This window comes from Caretta caretta, chromosome 6 (assembly GCF_965140235.1).
Source record: "Caretta caretta isolate rCarCar2 chromosome 6, rCarCar1.hap1, whole genome shotgun sequence".
Lineage (NCBI taxonomy): Eukaryota > Metazoa > Chordata > Testudines > Cheloniidae > Caretta > Caretta caretta.
This window is the reverse complement of record NC_134211.1, coordinates 48733046-48751515: the sequence shown is the minus strand read 5'-3', so window position 1 is coordinate 48751515 and position 18470 is coordinate 48733046. Positions and strand designations below refer to the sequence as shown.

The 18470-nt window shown below is 42.7% G+C and overlaps 1 protein-coding gene across 8 annotated transcripts in view; it reads left to right on the top strand.

Annotated features, from left to right (window-relative positions):
• SHANK2 (SH3 and multiple ankyrin repeat domains 2) overlaps positions 1 to 18470 on the top strand; it is a 539125-nt gene that overhangs the window by 210914 nt on the left and 309741 nt on the right. For all 8 annotated transcript variants that reach the window (XM_075129488.1, XM_075129487.1, XM_048855923.2 and 5 more), the window contains one exon: positions 6145 to 6258. In XM_075129488.1, coding sequence (XP_074985589.1) covers positions 6145 to 6258 — 114 coding nt within the window. The remainder of the gene's footprint in view (positions 1 to 6144; positions 6259 to 18470) is intronic.

The window sequence follows — 18470 nt, the reverse complement described above, 5'->3', positions numbered from 1 at the left end:
TCCTTGCTAAGAGATAAGAGCAATTTCAAAATGATTACCTATGCAAAGTAAATCCTTTCCTCCTCTTAGAAGAAGTTCATTCACTCCCCATTGTCATTTTCTTCCACTGTGAAAATCAGCAGAGTGTTTTCAAAAGGTACCCCCATTGTGTATATTAGCTTTGGGATATGCGAGTATTCATTATATGCTTACACCATGAAATTCATATTACTTGACCCAGATTCCAAGTCTCTGGAGTTAACCGTTAAATAAAGTATTGTGCTCTTCAAATTATTGTCCCATGGGTGCTCTGTATAAGGTATGTGCATATACCAATGCACTCTCAATTGGAGATTTTTGTCATTTGTGTCTGTGGGTATGCACCTGTGCCCTGCACTTCGTGTTTTACTACCAGGCTACGTAGGGAGAGGCAAACTTACAGCCACTCCACTTCCTTCTCAGCCACCTACAGTTTGAGCTGGAGTGTCAGGGTCCACTACATAGCACATTCATCCCTTACCTCATTTGTATTTCTCTTGTTATTGTAGTGTGCTTTGTTTAGTTTTAGTACACAGTTTGTCCTTTTGGGGGTGTCCCCCACCTTATTTTCAATTGGGGCCTACTTTGGTCTCTTTCTGTGGACTTTACTGGATTGTGCCAAAGATCCTGGCCACACCCAGCCAGACCTGCCACATGTCCTTCCCCTTCAGTGACGGACATTCACCTGGCTTCTCTGCTTTGGAGAGTCTCACGTCCCCTCTAAGTACAAGATCTGATCTGGCTTCAAAAGCAGATCCAGAAAGTTGAGAGAGAACAGATTAAAACTGCTACTTATGGAGTGTTCCCTGAGACTGGCAGGGTCTGAGACATTGGCGTCAACAGCTCAGAATGCTCTGGTGACTGTGTCAGCCTTGCCTCTGTAAGCAAAGAACATATGGAGAGCCTTGGGAGTTTTTGAAATCCTCTAATATGAAGAAGCCCTATTTCCTAGAGAGGGGGCCCAGAAGAGAGGAAAGGTCACTCTTCAAACCAGGGAACAAGGAGGTTGCATATCTCAGTGTGGGTAATGCTGAGACTCCTACCTCCTGTGGTATTGATACCTTGGTATCACCCAGAAAGACTTCCAGTTCCAAGAAGTCTACCAGCAAGCAACGCTGGGTGTCACCAGTGTTGATACTGGAATTGGATTCTTCAAAATGCATGGACTCTTTGAAAAACAAGGACTTGAATCATCTCTGTGCTGTCCTCATAGTGTCACGGCAAGGAGTGCACAGATCGCTCATCACTACCATCCCCAGTATTGCTCAACATGCTTAATCCCAAGGAACAGTACCCAGAGTCACCAGCATCATTCTGATTCCTCTCCCATGCAGATCTTCATATCCTGGAAAAATATGAATTCCCTCTGCTGAAAGTTTTCCTGTAGGAACCAACATTCGCTTTGGAGCCAGCCTATTCTCTGGTGCTACCACACCATCTCATGAAGACTCAACCCCCAATACCAAAGTGGTTACCACTCTCTCCTCAGCCTCTGGTACTGACATCTGTAGCTCCTTCACTAGACATAGGAAAGGATGTTTCCTTGCATCCGTCCAGGATTCCATCACCTTCCTCTTCCAGCCTTCCTCCCTTGAGATACCATCCTGAGAATGGGACCCCCCGCAGTATACATCTGATTCATCAGCCCTGGCAGGAGCACCCTTGGGTCCTATCCCTTTTGGTTATGCCCCATTGGAATTGGGTTTCTGGAATCCTTGAGTCACCTATGGCAAACAGTTCTAAACGATACTGCTGTGTAAGAGGACCCTTCCAGACCAATAGCCACTGATGGTTCTTGACCCTCTTCCTCAGGAGGAACCTCTAGAAGAGCAAGAGCTAGGCGTAGGGGAGTCACTACCATCCAATAAATCCACCTTCTCACCAGATGAGGCAGTTATGTGCACCTTGCCATCCTGCACAGATGACTTCAAGGCCATTCAGAATTGCAGAGCCCTTGCAGATTCTCTTGGAGGAAATGCAAGAACCTCAACATTCCTTGCTGGACATCCTCCAGATCACTCCTCAAGTCACGATTGCATTATCTATCAATGATGCCTTATTGTCACTAGCCAACACGGTGTGGCAAACACCAGCGACCATCCCACCTACTTCCAAACAGGCTAACCTTAACTCTTCGGTCATCAATTCTGTCAACAAAAGAAATGGACAGTATTGGTCTAGATCAGCCCTCTCCAACAAGGAGCTTAGGCGCCTGGACTTTCTCAGTTGTAAGAATTATTCTTCAGCCACTCTACAATTCCCAGTTATTAACTATCAGGCCTTGATGGTGAAATATGACTTCACAAATTACTTGAAATTCTCTCATTTTGTTGATCACTTGTCTCAAGAGTGGAGGGAGACATTTCAAGCTCTCATCACCAGATGAGAAGCCCAGATGATCACTTAGACTTTCTTTCAGGCTTCACTTGATGCAGAGGACAGAGTTTTGAGTTCTATAGCAACTGCTGTAGTCATGTGCTGTGTTGTGTAGTGGCTACAATTCTCTGGCCTGCCTAGGGAAGTACAGAATACCATGGAGGATCTTCCGTTTGAAAGGTTAAGCTCTTCAGTGTTGTCACGGATTGATCCCTCCACTCTCTCAAAGACAGGGCAATTTTGCAATTTCTTGGCATCTATATACCTGCAACAAAGAGAAAATACAGTCAGTCACAAACAGCTCACAAACAGTCTCCCTCTGTCCACTACCAAACCTCCATGAAATAGACTGAACCACCCAGAAACAGGTCAGATTTCCTAAGAAGGGGCCAACCTCCACAGTGACATCAGTCAATGGCTTCTTCTAAGTGACCGTTTTTGATGCATTGGTTGAGGGTCACACCAACCCAGATCCTTTGATGCACCAATCCATCCTTCATCAACATTATGGAGTCTGCCTCTCCCATTTTCTCCTTCCTGGGAGCTCATCACCTCTGACAGATGAAACCTAGAGGTAGTTTCAATTCCATCCAGTTCAGCTCCATCCCTCCCTCTTACACCCCTTCTACACTCCTCTTCTGGGACCCTTCTCACAAGGGTCTCTTACATCAGGAGTTGCATTCTCTCCTGTACTTCATTGGAAAAGGGTTCTAATTTATGGTTCCCAAGAGAAAAGGAGGATGGAGACCGATTCTGGATCTCAGGATTTTAAACATCTTTGTCCACAGTCAGTGGTTCAGGATGGTAACCTTGGCAGCGATAATTCCATTTTGGGATCTAGGGGACTGGTTCATTGCCCTTGACCTCCAGGATGCATATTTTCATATAGCTATGCAGCCTTTCTACAGATACATGATTAATCCCATGATTAATCATTGGCAAAGACCACTATCCATGTCCTGACCTTTGTCCTTTCAACTGACCTGAGGATCCTGACAAAAGTCCTATCAGCCATTGCAGTCCGTCTTCATCAGATGGGAATAATTGTTTTCCCCTGTCTCAGCAACTGGATCTTGCTCCTTTCTCAAGGTATAGTTCACAACCAACAAGGCTCTATCCCTGTTCCACACTCTGGGCCTCCAACTCAGCACAGAGCAATCTCCTTTCACACCTGTACAATGAATAGAATCTGTTGGAGCCACTCTGGAATCCACACTTGCCATAAAGTACTTGCCTACGGACAGGTTTTCTCTGATGTCCACCTTCATTTGCACATGTAGCAGCTCGACGCTCACCAGCGCCGCACGTCCTGCTGGTTGCCTCGGGAATTAGCTCAATTCCAGCTCTTAGAGAGTCCTCTGCTGGCCGGTATCTTGCCTGCCTCAGGCCCATGTCCCTCCTGGACCCCGGTGCCCCTTACCCCCGGTTCTTCCCCCAGCAGTAGCCCCACGCTCTGGGTCTCCCTTCCCAGCAGTACACACACCCCCTATGACCACCTTGCCTCAGTGGAATTAGTGCATATCTCACATCATAGAAATCTCAAAGGTTCACCTACAGAGGTTACAGAACACTGCAGCTGACTCCCTGAGCAGGGTTTTCCTTGAAGACCACGTCTGGCATCTGAACAATGCAGTATTTCAGGAAATTTGTCTCACCAGGGGCTCCTCAAAGGTAGATCTCTTTGTGATACTGTTCAATAGAAAGTGCCGGCACTTCTGCTTGAGGGGAGGGCATGCTTCCAAGTCACGGGGAGATGCTCCTCTTGGCCTTGTGTCTGGCTGTGTGCTTAGTCCCTAGTGCCATTGCTCCTTAAGTTCCTGAACAAGCTGAAATGAGAGATGAGTGTCCATCCTTAGAACACTGTCATGGCCAACATAGATTTGGCCAACAAATTCCTGCGATGGGCTGTTTGCCTTCCTCTGACAGCAGACCTCCTGACCCAGGAATCCGGCACCAAGACTCACCCCAACATCTTGTCTCTCCACCTAAAGGGCTGGCTCCTTGACAACACTCTGACATAGAAGGAGATTGGTGTCTAAAGGTCCAAATAATGCTGCTGGAAAGCTGAAAACCTGCCACAAGGAAAACTCGTCTAGAGAAGTGGAATAGTTTCTGAGGCTGATTTGTCCAATAGTCCATAATCTCCTCTTGAGTCTCTCCTCACACATATTTTCAATTACATGCTAAATTTAAAAATCATGGCTCTATCACTGACCTCAGTTAAGGTTCACTTAGCTGCCATTACAGTGTTCCACTGTCCGATTGAGGGTGAGTTGTCACTCACCCTACTGCTGCAAGATTCATTCTGTTCAACCTGTTTCCACATCTCAAAGAACCTACTCCACTTGGGGACCTCAGCTTAGTCCTCAGTGCCTCGAGGAACTTTTTGGGGACCTGTTACTTTCTTCATTTGTGCTTCAAGACCTCATTCCGCATAACCATCACTTCGGCCAGATGGGTAGGAGAACTAGGAATGCTAATGGCTGATTCACCATACATTGTGTTCTATTGGGTTAAGGTGACTTCACATCCCCATTCTCACTTCCTACCTAAGATCTTATCAGATTTCCAAATCAGTCAGGACATTCAACTACCAATTTTTTACCCCAAACTTCTTAGGAAAGGAAGCCAGTCTCCATACTCTGATTCTACCTTGATAGGACTAAACCCTTTAGGGCTTCTCCCAGACTAATTATTTTGTGGAAAGAATGAAAAGGCATCCAGTGTCCTCCAAAAGTGTATCAAAATGGGATGTCGGGATGCATCCTGGCAAGTTATGAGGCCTCTGGTGGGTTGTCACCCACCTAGTACAAATGGCCACTTCACCACTTAACTTACCTCCATAGTTTTATCCAAGAGTGTACCTATCTTGAACATTGGCAAAGCTGCACTGAATTAATATCCTCAACACCCTCGTCTGTATTTGAGGTACTGCTCGGAAATCTCCTAACGTGGAGCACCCATAGGGACAATTACTCAAAGAAGGAGAGTTTACTTCCCTTGTACAGTAACTGGCGTTCTTTGAGGTGTGTTGTCCTTAAGGGTGCTCCACTACCCACTCTCCTTCCCCTTTGCTTTGGAATCTTTGACTCTGGAATTTAAGGTTCAGAAGGAACTGGAGTAGCAGCAAGTTTGCCCTTCCCTATTTACCCTCACATTGGAGCTCAGGGATGTGTAGGGCACAGGTTTGGACCTGTGGACACTGCTGACAAAAATCTCCAATCAAGAGACTATCCTGACGTGGTGCATCCATAGAGACTATGCATCTTAAAGAACTCATTACTATATAATGTAAATACTATCTCCTTTTTCCTTAGGAAGTATAACATTTATGAGTAATTAAAAAAATAAATTCTGAGACCCAGTTTACCAAGAATCTGAGCCTGTTATTGGTTTAGCATCTTCAGTTCTCATTCTTTCCTGTTGCTGAGATTTATGATTTATAACATCAGTATTGCAGAAATACAGTAGTATATTTAAAGGATCGTGGTGGGGCCTTGGGAGTCATATGTGCACCTTAAGCTCTGTTTCAACAGTAGGCTCCCTTCTTCCATCCCCAGTAGTAATACCTGAGAATCACCTATGCAGGTGATTCTGTGCGGATGTTTTGGGAAGCAGAAATTGGCTTATTGTGCTATGTTCATTTTCATGGGTGTGCCATTGTCTAAATAATCTTAGAATTTAAGTTTATTCCAGAGGAAAAATGGTGAAAAAGTTAATGTTCCATTTGTCTTTCTCTTTTCTATTTAGTTTTAAGCATTGGTGAAGGTGGATTCTGGGAAGGCAGCACCCGAGGACTTGTTGGATGGTTTCCCGCAGACTGTGTTGAGGAAGTGCAGTGTAAACCAAACGGAAGCAAACCAGGTAAGTGGATACAATTCAACAATAATTTGCACAGTAACAAATGAAATGTGTCTAGTTGAGCACTGAGGTGGCCTAAATTAGAATATATTACATGGCCTTATTGTGCAACACTGGAAATTGAAGTATTAAATAAGGCTGAGCAGTGGATTGAAAAAAAATAAAGATCAGTGAAGATGTATTTATTGATCAAACTTTCCTGGTCTTTGTCGAAGCCAAACAATCTTTTTCAGAAAGCACTCTACTGTAAAGTACTGGTATAGCTCTCAGGGAGAAAATGACTATAGACATTTTTGAAGGCACTATGTCATAGTTTTATTTTCTAATAGTGTGTGAAAAGTATCTCACTGGTTGATTAAGCACTTGAAGGAAATTTGACTGTTGGCCTCCCAAATTGGGATAGTGACAAAATATGTGTTAAACTGCCATTTATTATAATAATAAAAAAATCTGTTCACTACTTTGAACCTTTCATAAATTTTTGAGGATGCAGTTATAATTAAGGGTCTAAAAGATCTTCTTCATAAACCCTAGTCTGCAAAAAGTTAGTGATAGAACTAAAAAAATCTAGGGATTGGTGGAGTGAGTGCTATGTTTTTTTAAATGCAGTAATCTAAAAAAAAAAATTAGTAGTTTGCAGGTTTCAAATGCTGGATAATGTTTCTGAAAATTAAAACCAGTATTATTATTATATGAAATGATGTTTGGCAAGAAACGAACACATTTAGGTGCAGATACCTGTGCCCATGGTAATCTCAGTGCAGAATGAGAACTGTAATACATTTGTTACTGTGTTCAACTGCAGCTTTTGAAAAATGATACTCTGTTGAATGCCTCTAAGGTATACTCCACGTACATAGCACAAAGGCCACTTAAAAGTGTTGCTGTACTGCTATTAACCATGGCACAGAGAGCTGAGTTCTCCATTACTATGTGGCTGTGCCGTAAATAAAGCAAAGACAATTTTATTTAACCACAGTTTATGGTTCCAGGTATTACAGCATTCATGAATCAAAAATAAATTGGCTACAATATTTATTTAAAGAATAATGCACCTAATGCACCATAGCTACTTTCCCTATTTTTAAGGGAATGTGGACATGCTCATATATTCAGACTGAGAACTCACTGTGAACTATAACAACTTTCAGAGTATATTAATGATATCTAGAAGTATGGACTGGATACAATGAAATGGTCTAAATGAGCTATTAAGGTGAGTTAGATGATTGATATGTGAATTAAGAACTTCTTGAGGATATAAAGACATTACAATATAATTTTTGTACGGGCATTCATGCAAAAAATATCAGTATTTCACAGATGATTATAGTCTGCCAATGCATAATTTGTGTTCAAGTATGACCTTTGTGTAGACAGAATAGGCTTGAGAAGGAAACGCTGAGCCAGACTGTTAAAGAATTAATGAATGCTGAAAAACTGGGGGTGTTGTAGGATTTGATTATTTTACTATGTAAAGGAAGTGGTGGGATGAGGAATCAGGGATAGGAGTTAGGGTATGTCTACACAGCCTGCAGCAGTGAAGCTCCCAGCCCGGGATGATAGAGGTCCGGGATGCCCAGGGGATTCAGGGGGCCTGGGGTCTTGGGCAGCGGGGGTCCTTCCGCTCCAGGTCTTCAGGGCACTTCGCCAAAGAGATGGAGCGGAAGGACCCCTGCCGCCAAACTGCCGCTGAAGACCCGGAGCGGAAGAAGTGGCGGCGGGTCCTTCACTCTGGGTGTGTTCAGCGGCACTGAAGGACCCCCCCGCTGCCAAAGTGCCCCTGAAAACTCTCGTGGGGGCCGTTGTGGGGCCCGGGGCCTGGGGCAAATTGCCCCGCTTGCCCCGCCCCCCCCGCCGGGCAGCCCTGATAGCGCTGGGCAAGCAGGCTTGTACTAGCACTCTAAAAATAGCTGTGTAGACAGCACTTTAAAATGGGCTCTGAAGCCCACCCTCCTCCGAAGGCTTCAGTGTGAATGCTTAAATATTCATTGAGCCAGAGAGTGAGTGTGAGTGGGAATGGCTTTAAAGCACAGTGGCTTTAAATATTTTGTACAAAATGCAAAAGATTGAACAGGAAAGATTGATGCCAGAATACCCTATTGTCTAGGGTAGTCACTGGGGAGATAAGTAATCTGGGTTCTAATCCCTGCTCCAAGTCAGGCAGAGTGGGGATTTGAACCTGGGTCTCTCACATCTGGGGTGATCGCTCTAGCCATGGAGCTATAAGTAAGGTAAGATTTTGTCTTGGTTATTTTTAGTAGAAATAACTGACAGGTTGTGGGCAATAAACAAAAATTTACAGAAGCCCACAACCTGTCTGTGACTTTTACTAAAAATAATGTGTGTGTGTGTGGGACTGATAGGGAGAGAACTGAAGTCCAAGACCCACGGGTAGGGTAGGGTGGCCTGGGGGGGAGAATAAGAGCCCAAGCCCCACTGTGGAGGGCGGGGGGGCTTCAGCACCCGCTGCTGCCATAGCCCAAGAGCTGCGGGGACCCCAGGGCCGGTGGTATCCGGTGGCTTGGGGCCCCTGCTGGCTGATATCTACAGTCCTGCCACTACCAGGGCTGAAGCTGCCACAGAGGTCTCTGAAAGGCATGGAATCTGTGACGTCCATGGCAAAGCCTTATCCTTATCTATAGAGTATAAGGGCAGTGGTAGTACCATCACCACCACTTATCTTGAGAAAGGATTGACCTGATTTTAGGCACCTAACTCCAAGAGAGGGCTCGTAGCTGTGAATCCTGAGCAAAGATAGGTGCCTCTCTCCAGCCCAGATTTAGGGTGCCTAAATCCCTTTGAGGGACAACCTCTTGTAATGATCCACAGGTCTCAAACCCAGGCCAACAGGATTTATGTGAGAGGCCACATTCCAATCCTCCATCTGGCAGGCCGCTGGCAATTGTTTACCTAGGACCCAGTGTGAGGGTCCATCCCTGAGGTCCAACAGGTGGAGTTCCAGAGTGGGCGATTGGCCCACTGGCCCTACTTAAGCCAGCAGCAGGAACAGGAAGCTGTTCAAACAACTGGGCTCACTCTGCCCTGCCTGTGCCCCCACCCTGATTTCCAGGCATCTGACTTGTGATTTTGATCTCTAGTTTGTCTGCTGCTTCTGGCCTCCTGGTATCCTTACCCAGAAGAATCTTAACTCCTGTCTCATGACTGTAGACTCTCACTCCAACTACTAGGTCTGGTTGCTCATGGCCCTGTTACCCCTCTCCTTGGCATTTTCTGCTGGCTAGTTTAGGTGGCTTCCTGTTCAGCCTGGCGGCTTTTATGAATCCCATTGTTAGGTGCCTAACTCTCCCCATGCATTGTATAGTGAGCCTAGGAGTCTAACTTGGGGCTGTGCATTCTACTAGGCAGAAGAGCACCTAGATTCAGCGTTGAAATGCTGTTTATTTAAGTCTCCTTTGTGGAGCTAGCCCTAAGGTTCTAGTCTTGCAACTGGATCTATGTGGGTGGACCTCTATGGCCTTGCAGAACCTGCTGAAGTCACCCCATGTGGGTTCAGGAGTCCATCTATGAGTATGCAGTTGAAGTATTGGTGCCTATGCCGTCCCCATCTTTACACTTCCTGGTTCATCCTGTTTTTTCTCTCTTTTTGATTGTAAGTTCTTTCAGGGCAGATACATTGTCTTTGTTTATCTACTGCACTGATGATATGACATAGGACATAAGACTGGAAGGAACCTCCTGGGTCATTGAATCCAATACCCTCTTATCACTGTTATATTAATCCTGTTAATAAATTTATTAAGTACCATCTTAAAATTAGTTAGGCGGTTTGCCTCCATTATTCCTGTTGGGAGGGTGTTTCAGAACCTCACTCCTTTGATGATTAAAAACCTTCTTCTGATTTCCAACCTAAATTTGTTCATAGCCTGTTTATACCATTTATTCTTGTGCCAACATTGTCCTTTAACTTAACTAGCTCTTCTCCCTCCCTTATATTTACTTCCTGATGTGTTTATAGAGTGCAATCATATCCCGTCGGCCTTTGTTTTGGAAAGCTAAACAATCCAAGTTCTTTTAGGCTCTCTGTTCCCCTGATCATTCCAGTAGACCTTCTTTGCACTTGTTCCAGTTTGAATTCATGTTTCTTGAACATGAATGACCAGAATTGTTTGCAGTATTTTTGGCAATAAATAATCTTTAAATATACACTTTTCTCTTTGGGAATGGAAAAATAATTTGATAAACATAATGGACAAATTTTCTATAATTCCCTGTGAAGTTGTGTACTCACATGTGGGTTTTGTAGGTAATTTTGAAAACAAACTCACCCTCTTGGAGTCTGAATGAACAAATACTTCACTGTGTAATACTTCATTGTGTAAAACACTATATGTTGGAATTATTCGTAGTATTCAATCAGTAACGACATGAGGGGCCACCAGTGATGAATCAGAAAAATGTGATATGTTAGAACAGTATGATTACTGAAGTATGGTAGGGTATGGTAAGTATTGAAAGCAGTTGATGACTTAATTATCATATGCAGTTATTTCATTTCCTTTCTGCACATGAAACAAATGCAGTGTAAGCTGACTGCTTTACAGGCAGAACTCAGTCAATACTCCCTGAAAGTAAAAATGCAAAAATCAGATAGGAAAAAAGTTAATAAGCATGGTGAGAGGATCACTTGGTGAAAGGATTACATTAATTCTATTTTCTGGGACTGTTTAAAGGACATCAGCTATGAAGTGTCACAAACCTGCACAAGTTGTGAGAACTCACACCATAGACTGTGCAAAGTAGCAGAGATTTCATGCCAGTTCTTTAGAAAAAAAAGATTCTCACGGTGTCCCATATTGCACTGAAGAATTCAGCACTCTTTTTTTCATCCACTAGCACAGTAACTGATTTTTTTCATAGCATTTTCTATAAATGGGATCTCAGAACATTTCTTCAAGTAACCTGTGTTAGAAGAAGGAGCAGGCTGACCCAGAGGCGGATTTGAGTAGATGAGATTCTTTATTGCGGTACTTGTTCCCCTGGACCCAATTGTCCAGTAAGCACTGGATTAATTACATCACACTCTTTTTATTTAAGTTAATATGTAACACCTACATACGTTACAACACCCCCAAAACCCTTACTAAGTAATAGGAACACCCATACTGTTAGTATGTCCACCCCTTTCCATTGTTTGCAGCATTACACATGTCATACAAGCATTTTTACCTTGAAAATACATTTCTTTGCAACAATTTGTTGCCATAAATCTCCCTTAATTTGCAGTTCTCAGGGGCGGGAGGAAGGGGCCGTGATCCAGGGCTCGCTTATGTAGCTGGGAAAGGAGGGGTAGAAGAGATAACACTTCTTTACCCTTCCTTATCCTTTAGATCCCCACATTTTTTATGCAGCTGCAACACTTAACAAGGAGAAGGGAGGGGAAAGGGGTAACACTTCATTTATTAAGCGAAGGAATAGTGCGTGCCGCTGCCTACTCCCTGATACCATGCCAGCACACCAGCGGTTTATTGTTATACTTGACCTTAAAATATCCCAACAACCTGCCTTCTCCATTAAATTTAAATAATAATGTTTAATAATAGCTGGTCATTGGCATGCCACAAATGAGCGAAAGAGAGCTGATTTGTGGAAAAACAAACTGCAATTAAACATTACGTTCTCAATAAAATGGTATGGGCAGATCGTTCTTGCCATGCTGATATAAAATCTCCCTCCTACAGACAACATGTTCACACCTTGGGCAGCCATATTACTATTGAGACCCTTCCATAGGAGTGGACTTGGCATTGTGAAACCCCCAATGCTGCCTGTGACTTTTTTCTCTCTCTCATGTACCATAGCTGGAGGTCTGCCCCAGTGCAAGAACTGTCCTCAATGACTCTCGCCCAGATTAACACAATCTGAGGTTCTATGCACACCATGACATAGCTCTTCCCAGTTATTCCCTCCCTGCTCTATGGCCCATGGTTTTTGTGAGGGTCCCCAGAACAGTGGGTCTTGAAATTTATACCCCATTGAGATGCATGAGACAGTTCATCCCTCATAGAGCTATCGGCTTGGACTATCTGCACACTTAGGCAGATGTCACTGCATTGGTTACACTTGAGTCATGTTTTTAAACGGTTTTTCGCTATCATGAGACCTGGAAAATGTTTTTAAAATGAAAATTCAGATTTGTCCTTCATCTCATGTTCTATGTATCAGTGGGAAGAACCCTATTAATTCTGTTGTAAACTGGAAATGGGGAGACACAGACCCCCTTGCCTCTGGTTAGCAGACATAGCATGAGCTTCAACCATCTCTGTAATTGTCTAAAGATCAAAGAAATGATTGATGTGAGCCATTAATATTTTCCATCATAAAAACACCCCACAGGTCAGCTCTGCCCTTAATCCCAATACAATATAAAATGTTGACATGCTGAAGATTTATCTCGTATACTCCATATACATGGCCACATAAAGTCACGGGACCCCTTCATCAACCTTCTCCTGGTACTGGCCAAATTGGCCATGTATCAATTAAGGAGGAAGGGGTTAGATTGGGGGTCGCGTGGGGGTAGGTTCATGCAACTGGGACAGTGGACTTGTCCATTCATGTGTCCAGGCGGAGTTCCTCTGGGTGCCATCCACTAACTCTCTGGGCTCTTTCTAGGAGTGGGTGCTGTCCCCAGTGGGTCTGTTTGGTGTCCCCCTTGGTACCCTGAGTGTAAATCTATGTTCCTCACTCCCATCCCTATTTTTTCATGTGTTGTCCCTGGAATCAGTTGATCTCTTTTTTTTTTCCTGGTCCTTCCCCTCTGAATGGGGGGTGGAGGGGGGCTGAGGGGGTAGAGGCCCTTTTAGTTTACTAGATGGATCCCCTTTGTGCATCCATCACATACTTGAGGACCAAATAGGCCTAGATGGAAAAAAAAAAAGAATGAGGGGAAAAAGGGGAAACTATTGGGCACACAGTTCTTCTGGAATGACGGGGGGCACACACAACCGCTGGCAGGGAGGATTGGGGGGCCTTGGGATGGGGAAAAGGAGGAATTGGGAGAGCTCGGGGGGGTGGGGACAGACTCAGAGCCCCTGGCATGGGAGGAAGGGGGAACAGAGAGCTCCTGGCATGGAGGTCGAATGGGGGTCCTGGTATGGGGATAGGAGGAGATGGGGGGCACCAAGAACCCCTGTCATGAGAGAAGGTGGTGGGATTTGAAGGGAGTCACTGAAATAGAGGGGGATGGAAGTGTAGAACAGGTGGAGCAATGAACCTGGCCAACAGAAGCAATAAAGTATATGACCCTTTGGTATATAAATTACTTAGTATTATATGAACTTTGGTAGTTTATTAAATAGTGAGTTTTTTCTATGAAGGTCCTGAAAACAATTTTATCTGTATATAAAGGTCTGTTCTACATAAGGATATTAAATAGTACCAGAAGCAAAATGTACACTTGCAATACTATATGTGGATGTCAAGCACTATACACAGTAATCTTATGCAAGGATACTGTACACCAGTCTTGTGACTTGAAAAAAAAAAGCTTAGGAATATGATTTAAACCACATTTACACAAACTATTGGTGTTAACTTAGAACTGTCCTACATTAGAACATGGAAAAAATCTTTAATTCTTTCATATCTGGATAGACTAGGAGCAGTGATGTGGGTAAGGGGACTAGATTGGAGGTGCATTGGCAAGCTAGTCAACAAAAAAGCAGCTGATTTAGCAGCTCAGTGCACTAATGTTCAAGCAGTTCTGACGACCCTCTGTAGCTGAGACTGTAGTATCAACTCCATCTTTGCCTCAAGTAATGAGAGTTTAATGAATGAACCTACAACAGTAAGTTTTTGCATCTTAGCCTAGCTCGACAAAGCAATTGTTTTCTCTATGATAATAAACAGCAGTTTGGGAAAGGGTTTCTAGTGAATTCACTGCTTGTGAACTGGGTTGACAGTATAGGTAATGCAAAGCCTCAGTTTACTTACCTACCAGATAAAACATTGAACAGTGTATGCTTCCCACTCAACCCTGCCAATGTAATCATCTCTGATTGAGCGAGTCTGTACAGGTGAGAAAAGTATCCACATTTATTCAGTCACTAGTCTTTCTAGTGAGACTTTAACAAAAGTGTCTGTTATGATGGTAATATTTGTGAGGTAAAACCTGTCCACTGCAAGATGAACTGAGACCACCAACCTGTTTTCCACAGTTTACTTAACATGCCTCAAAGTACACTGGTTTTCTTTCACTAATGACCTGAGTTAAGTTCATAGGTGTAACCTAGAAGTCTGAAGATTCTGTTTTCCCTGAATAATCTCCTAATCCATCCAATTCCCCTGAACATCATAGAATTATGTGAGGATTAAGTCTTATTTAGAAGGAAAAAAACTCAAATGAACCTAAGCCTGTGGCTTCTGAGAAGCAAAATTTAGGCCCGCAAATTTTGTTTTTAAGCATACATCTGAATTTTAATGTCAATTATATCTTTTAACTCTGTACATTTTTATTTGTATAATTTTTGGGCTGTCCCTACTTCTCAGCTGACATGCACTTCAACCTTTTCGCTCTGATTTTCACGGTTGCTAAGAGCCACTTAGGAATGTCTCTGATCAGCTGAAAAAGGGCAGTACAATTCCCTAAAGAACCGAAATAAACTAAAAATAAATATGAACTAAGGAGAAATATAAAAACAAAATCAAAGAATAGGCTACCCTTTGGACATTATACTCTTCGAATAGAACTGGGATTTTTGCAGTGGTGAGTCAGTCATGTAAGCATGCGTCTTCCCTTCCATGATTCTTTCTGCTCCTTTTCTGTATGTCCACCAAGCTTCTGTATAGAAGAGTACAAACTCTTCAGTGTCTCAGAAAATCCAAATGCAGTTGTGCTATTTTCATGCTCCTATTAATCCTGGGCTTTGGCATTTTCCATTAATCTTCCCATTTTATCTAATTTGCAAAAGTAATCTTTAAAGTGTGGGATCATCTGGTCATGGCAGCAAAAATGCAGATAGCAAGCATACATATAAAATATGTAAAACTGCCTTCTGAGCTGCTGCTTAGAACAACGAAGAAGGTATGAGGGTGACGTAATGTCATCATGCCTCAGTGGGTCACAGCTGAGAATACCAGATTCAGGATAAACAGACCAGACGTACCCCAAACTCCTGGTTATTCTTCCATATGATATACCAATCCAGTAACAAAAATAAACTTCTGTCTCACCATGCTGGTTAACAAGAAGTTAGAAATGCAGTCTCCATAGGTATCCCAGCCCTTGTTTCACCACCCAGACACTAGACTTAATGATGAGTGGTTATTTAAAACCAGTTTAATCAAACAAAGGGCTCTTCTAATCCTAAGAGACCAACCACATACCCAGGTCAATATATAACTCAGATCTTACCCAATAATCACACTGTTGTCAATCCTTTATATCTAAAGGTTTATTTATAAGAGAAAAGAAAGAGGAGAGTTAAAATGATTAAAGGAACCAAATACATACAACAACTGCAGAGTTCTTATATCAGGTTTGAAGCAGTGATGGCATAAACTGCTGGCTTGTAAAGTCTTTGGTAACTTCCAAAAGATTAGAATGTCCTCAGCCCATTGATTGGAATGCTCTTTTTAGTGCAAGTCCATATTCCAGAGATCAGAGACGGAAAGAGGCAAAATGGAGATGCTTCCAGGGTTTTTTAATATCTTGTTCCATGTGGAGGGATGCTCTCAGTTTGTGGAAAATTACAGACTCAGGATGGAGTCCAGATCAAGTCACATGCCCTTGCATGCTTTGATAAGTCATAGGAACAGCCATTACTCATATTCTGGTTAAAATGTCCGCAGGAAGGCCCATTGGGCGAGGACAGGCTTCTTCTATGGTCTGTTTTAAAAGCTGTGTCCCCTTTAATGGGCCATCAACTTGAATAGTCCGTTCACAATGTGCTGGCCATTTTGGATGAAAATTACCTTCTGCATGTTACTTCAGGAGCAAACACATTTGAAATACTGATACACAGTCAATATTCATAACTTTATATACAAAGATGATGCATGCATACAAACAGGATAATCATATTTGATTGTAAATTTTCCATTGATACCTTACATACATACTTCATATAAAATTTGTTGCAATTATGTAACTGTGGTAGCAACAATGATAGACATTGTCATATTTTAATCATACAACATCACACAAGTGTGTGTGTGTGTGTATATAACTGCCTTCTGAACTGTTGCTTAGAACAGCCAAGAAGATATGAAGCAGAGAGGGTGATGTATCATAGGGTGAGGTAGGCCTGTGAGGAGTTAAGGCTTCAGTTTCTGGCCTGCTACAAGATGCTTCAGGCTAAATCAGAGTTTAAGAGCACCATCACTGTTATGCACTGCGTGAACAATCTAGGAATAAAATTTTACCATTATGTCTTCAAAGCATATAAACATTTTAAACTAAATCAATAAAGCAATAATCCCACTCTCAAACAGATTTTTCATATAATAATTGATTATGCTGCTAATGTCTCCATTGGTCTAACTTGTGCTAATTTGTAAAACAAATAAATTACAGAAGAACATGTTCTGATTGTAGAATCATAGAACTATAGGATTGAAAGGGATCCTTTTCTGTAGTACTCCTTCCTAGGCAGTCATTCCCCATTTTGTATTTGTGCAATTGCTTAATCCTTCCTAAGTGAAGTACTTTGCATTTGTCCTTATTGAATTTCATCCTATTTATTTCACACCATTTCTCCAGTTTGTCAAGACATTTTGAATTCTAATACTGTCCTCCAAAGTGCTTTCAATCCCTCCCAGCTTGGTATCGTCTGCAAACTTTGTAAATGTATTCTCTATCCCATTATCCAAATAATTTATGAAGATATTGAAGAGAAATGGACCCAGAACAGATCCCTGCAGGACTCACTTGATATGCCCTTCCACTCTGACTGTGAACCATTGATAATTACTGAGTATGGTTTTCCAACCAGTTGTGCACCCACTTTATAGTGGGTTCACCTAGGCTACATTTCCCTAGTTTACTAATGATAAGGTCACATGAGACAGTATCAGAAGTCTTAGTAAACCTTTAGTGAAGACACTACTCCACCGACGGGAGAGCTTCTCCTGTCAGGAGGTACTCAATCCACCTCCCTGAGAGGCAGAAGCTATGTTGGCAGGAGAAGCTCTCCCATCAACATATCACTTTCTATGTGGGGGGTTAGGTTGGTATAACTACAGCACTCAGGGGTATGGATTTTTCACACCCCTGAGCAACATAGTTATACTGATATATGTCTGGCCTATGTGAATAGTGTAACTCAAATTGACATAGCTTAGATCCACAAACTGTGGGGTCCACACTACACTCTCCCATCGACTCCCCCTACTCTTCTTGATCCAGTGGAGTACAGGAGTTGACAGGAGAGCGATATGCAGTTGATTTAGCGGGTCTTCAGTAGACCTGCTAAATCGACTGTCGATGCATTGATCGCCACTTGTTGGACCCTGGTAAGTGTAGACAAGCCCGAATTCTTAACTTTTTCTTTGCCTATTTTAGCCTCAGATTCTACCGCATTTACACTGATGTGTGCTATTTTAGTCATCCAATCACTGCTAAGCTGGTGAAAACTGAAACAAAAAAGGCATGTAACACTTCAGCCATTGCTGTGTTTTCTGCTATTGTCTTTCCCTCCTCATTGGGTAATGGGCATACTCTTTCCTTGGTTGTCTTCTTGCTCTTTTGTAAAATGTTTTCTTTTTACTCTTTGTGTCCCTAGCAAGTTTAATCTCATTTTGTACTTTGGCTTTCTAATTTTGTCCCTACGTGCTTGTGTTTGGGGTTTGTTTGTTTGTTTGGGTTTTTTGATAGAGATAAGTGAGATAATATCTTTTATTGGACCAACTTCTGTTGGTGAGAGAGACAAGCTTTTGAGCTTATACAGACCTCTTCTTTAAGTCTGGGGAATGTACTCAGAGTGTCACAGCTAAATACAAGATGGAACAGATTGTTTAGCATAAATTGATAAAACAAATTTCAAGGTGAAGTGGCAGTTAACATCTCTTCAGTAATAGGGGTTGGGAGAAAGGTTGGGGGGATGTTTTGTGGGTTGTAGATTGTTGTAATAAGCCATAAATTCATTGTCTTTACTCACACCATGATTTTTCGTGTCTAGCAAAGTTATGAATTCAAGCTCCCAGGCTCATCGATTGAAGGAGTGGTTCAAGTTTCCATTGAGGATGAGGACTAA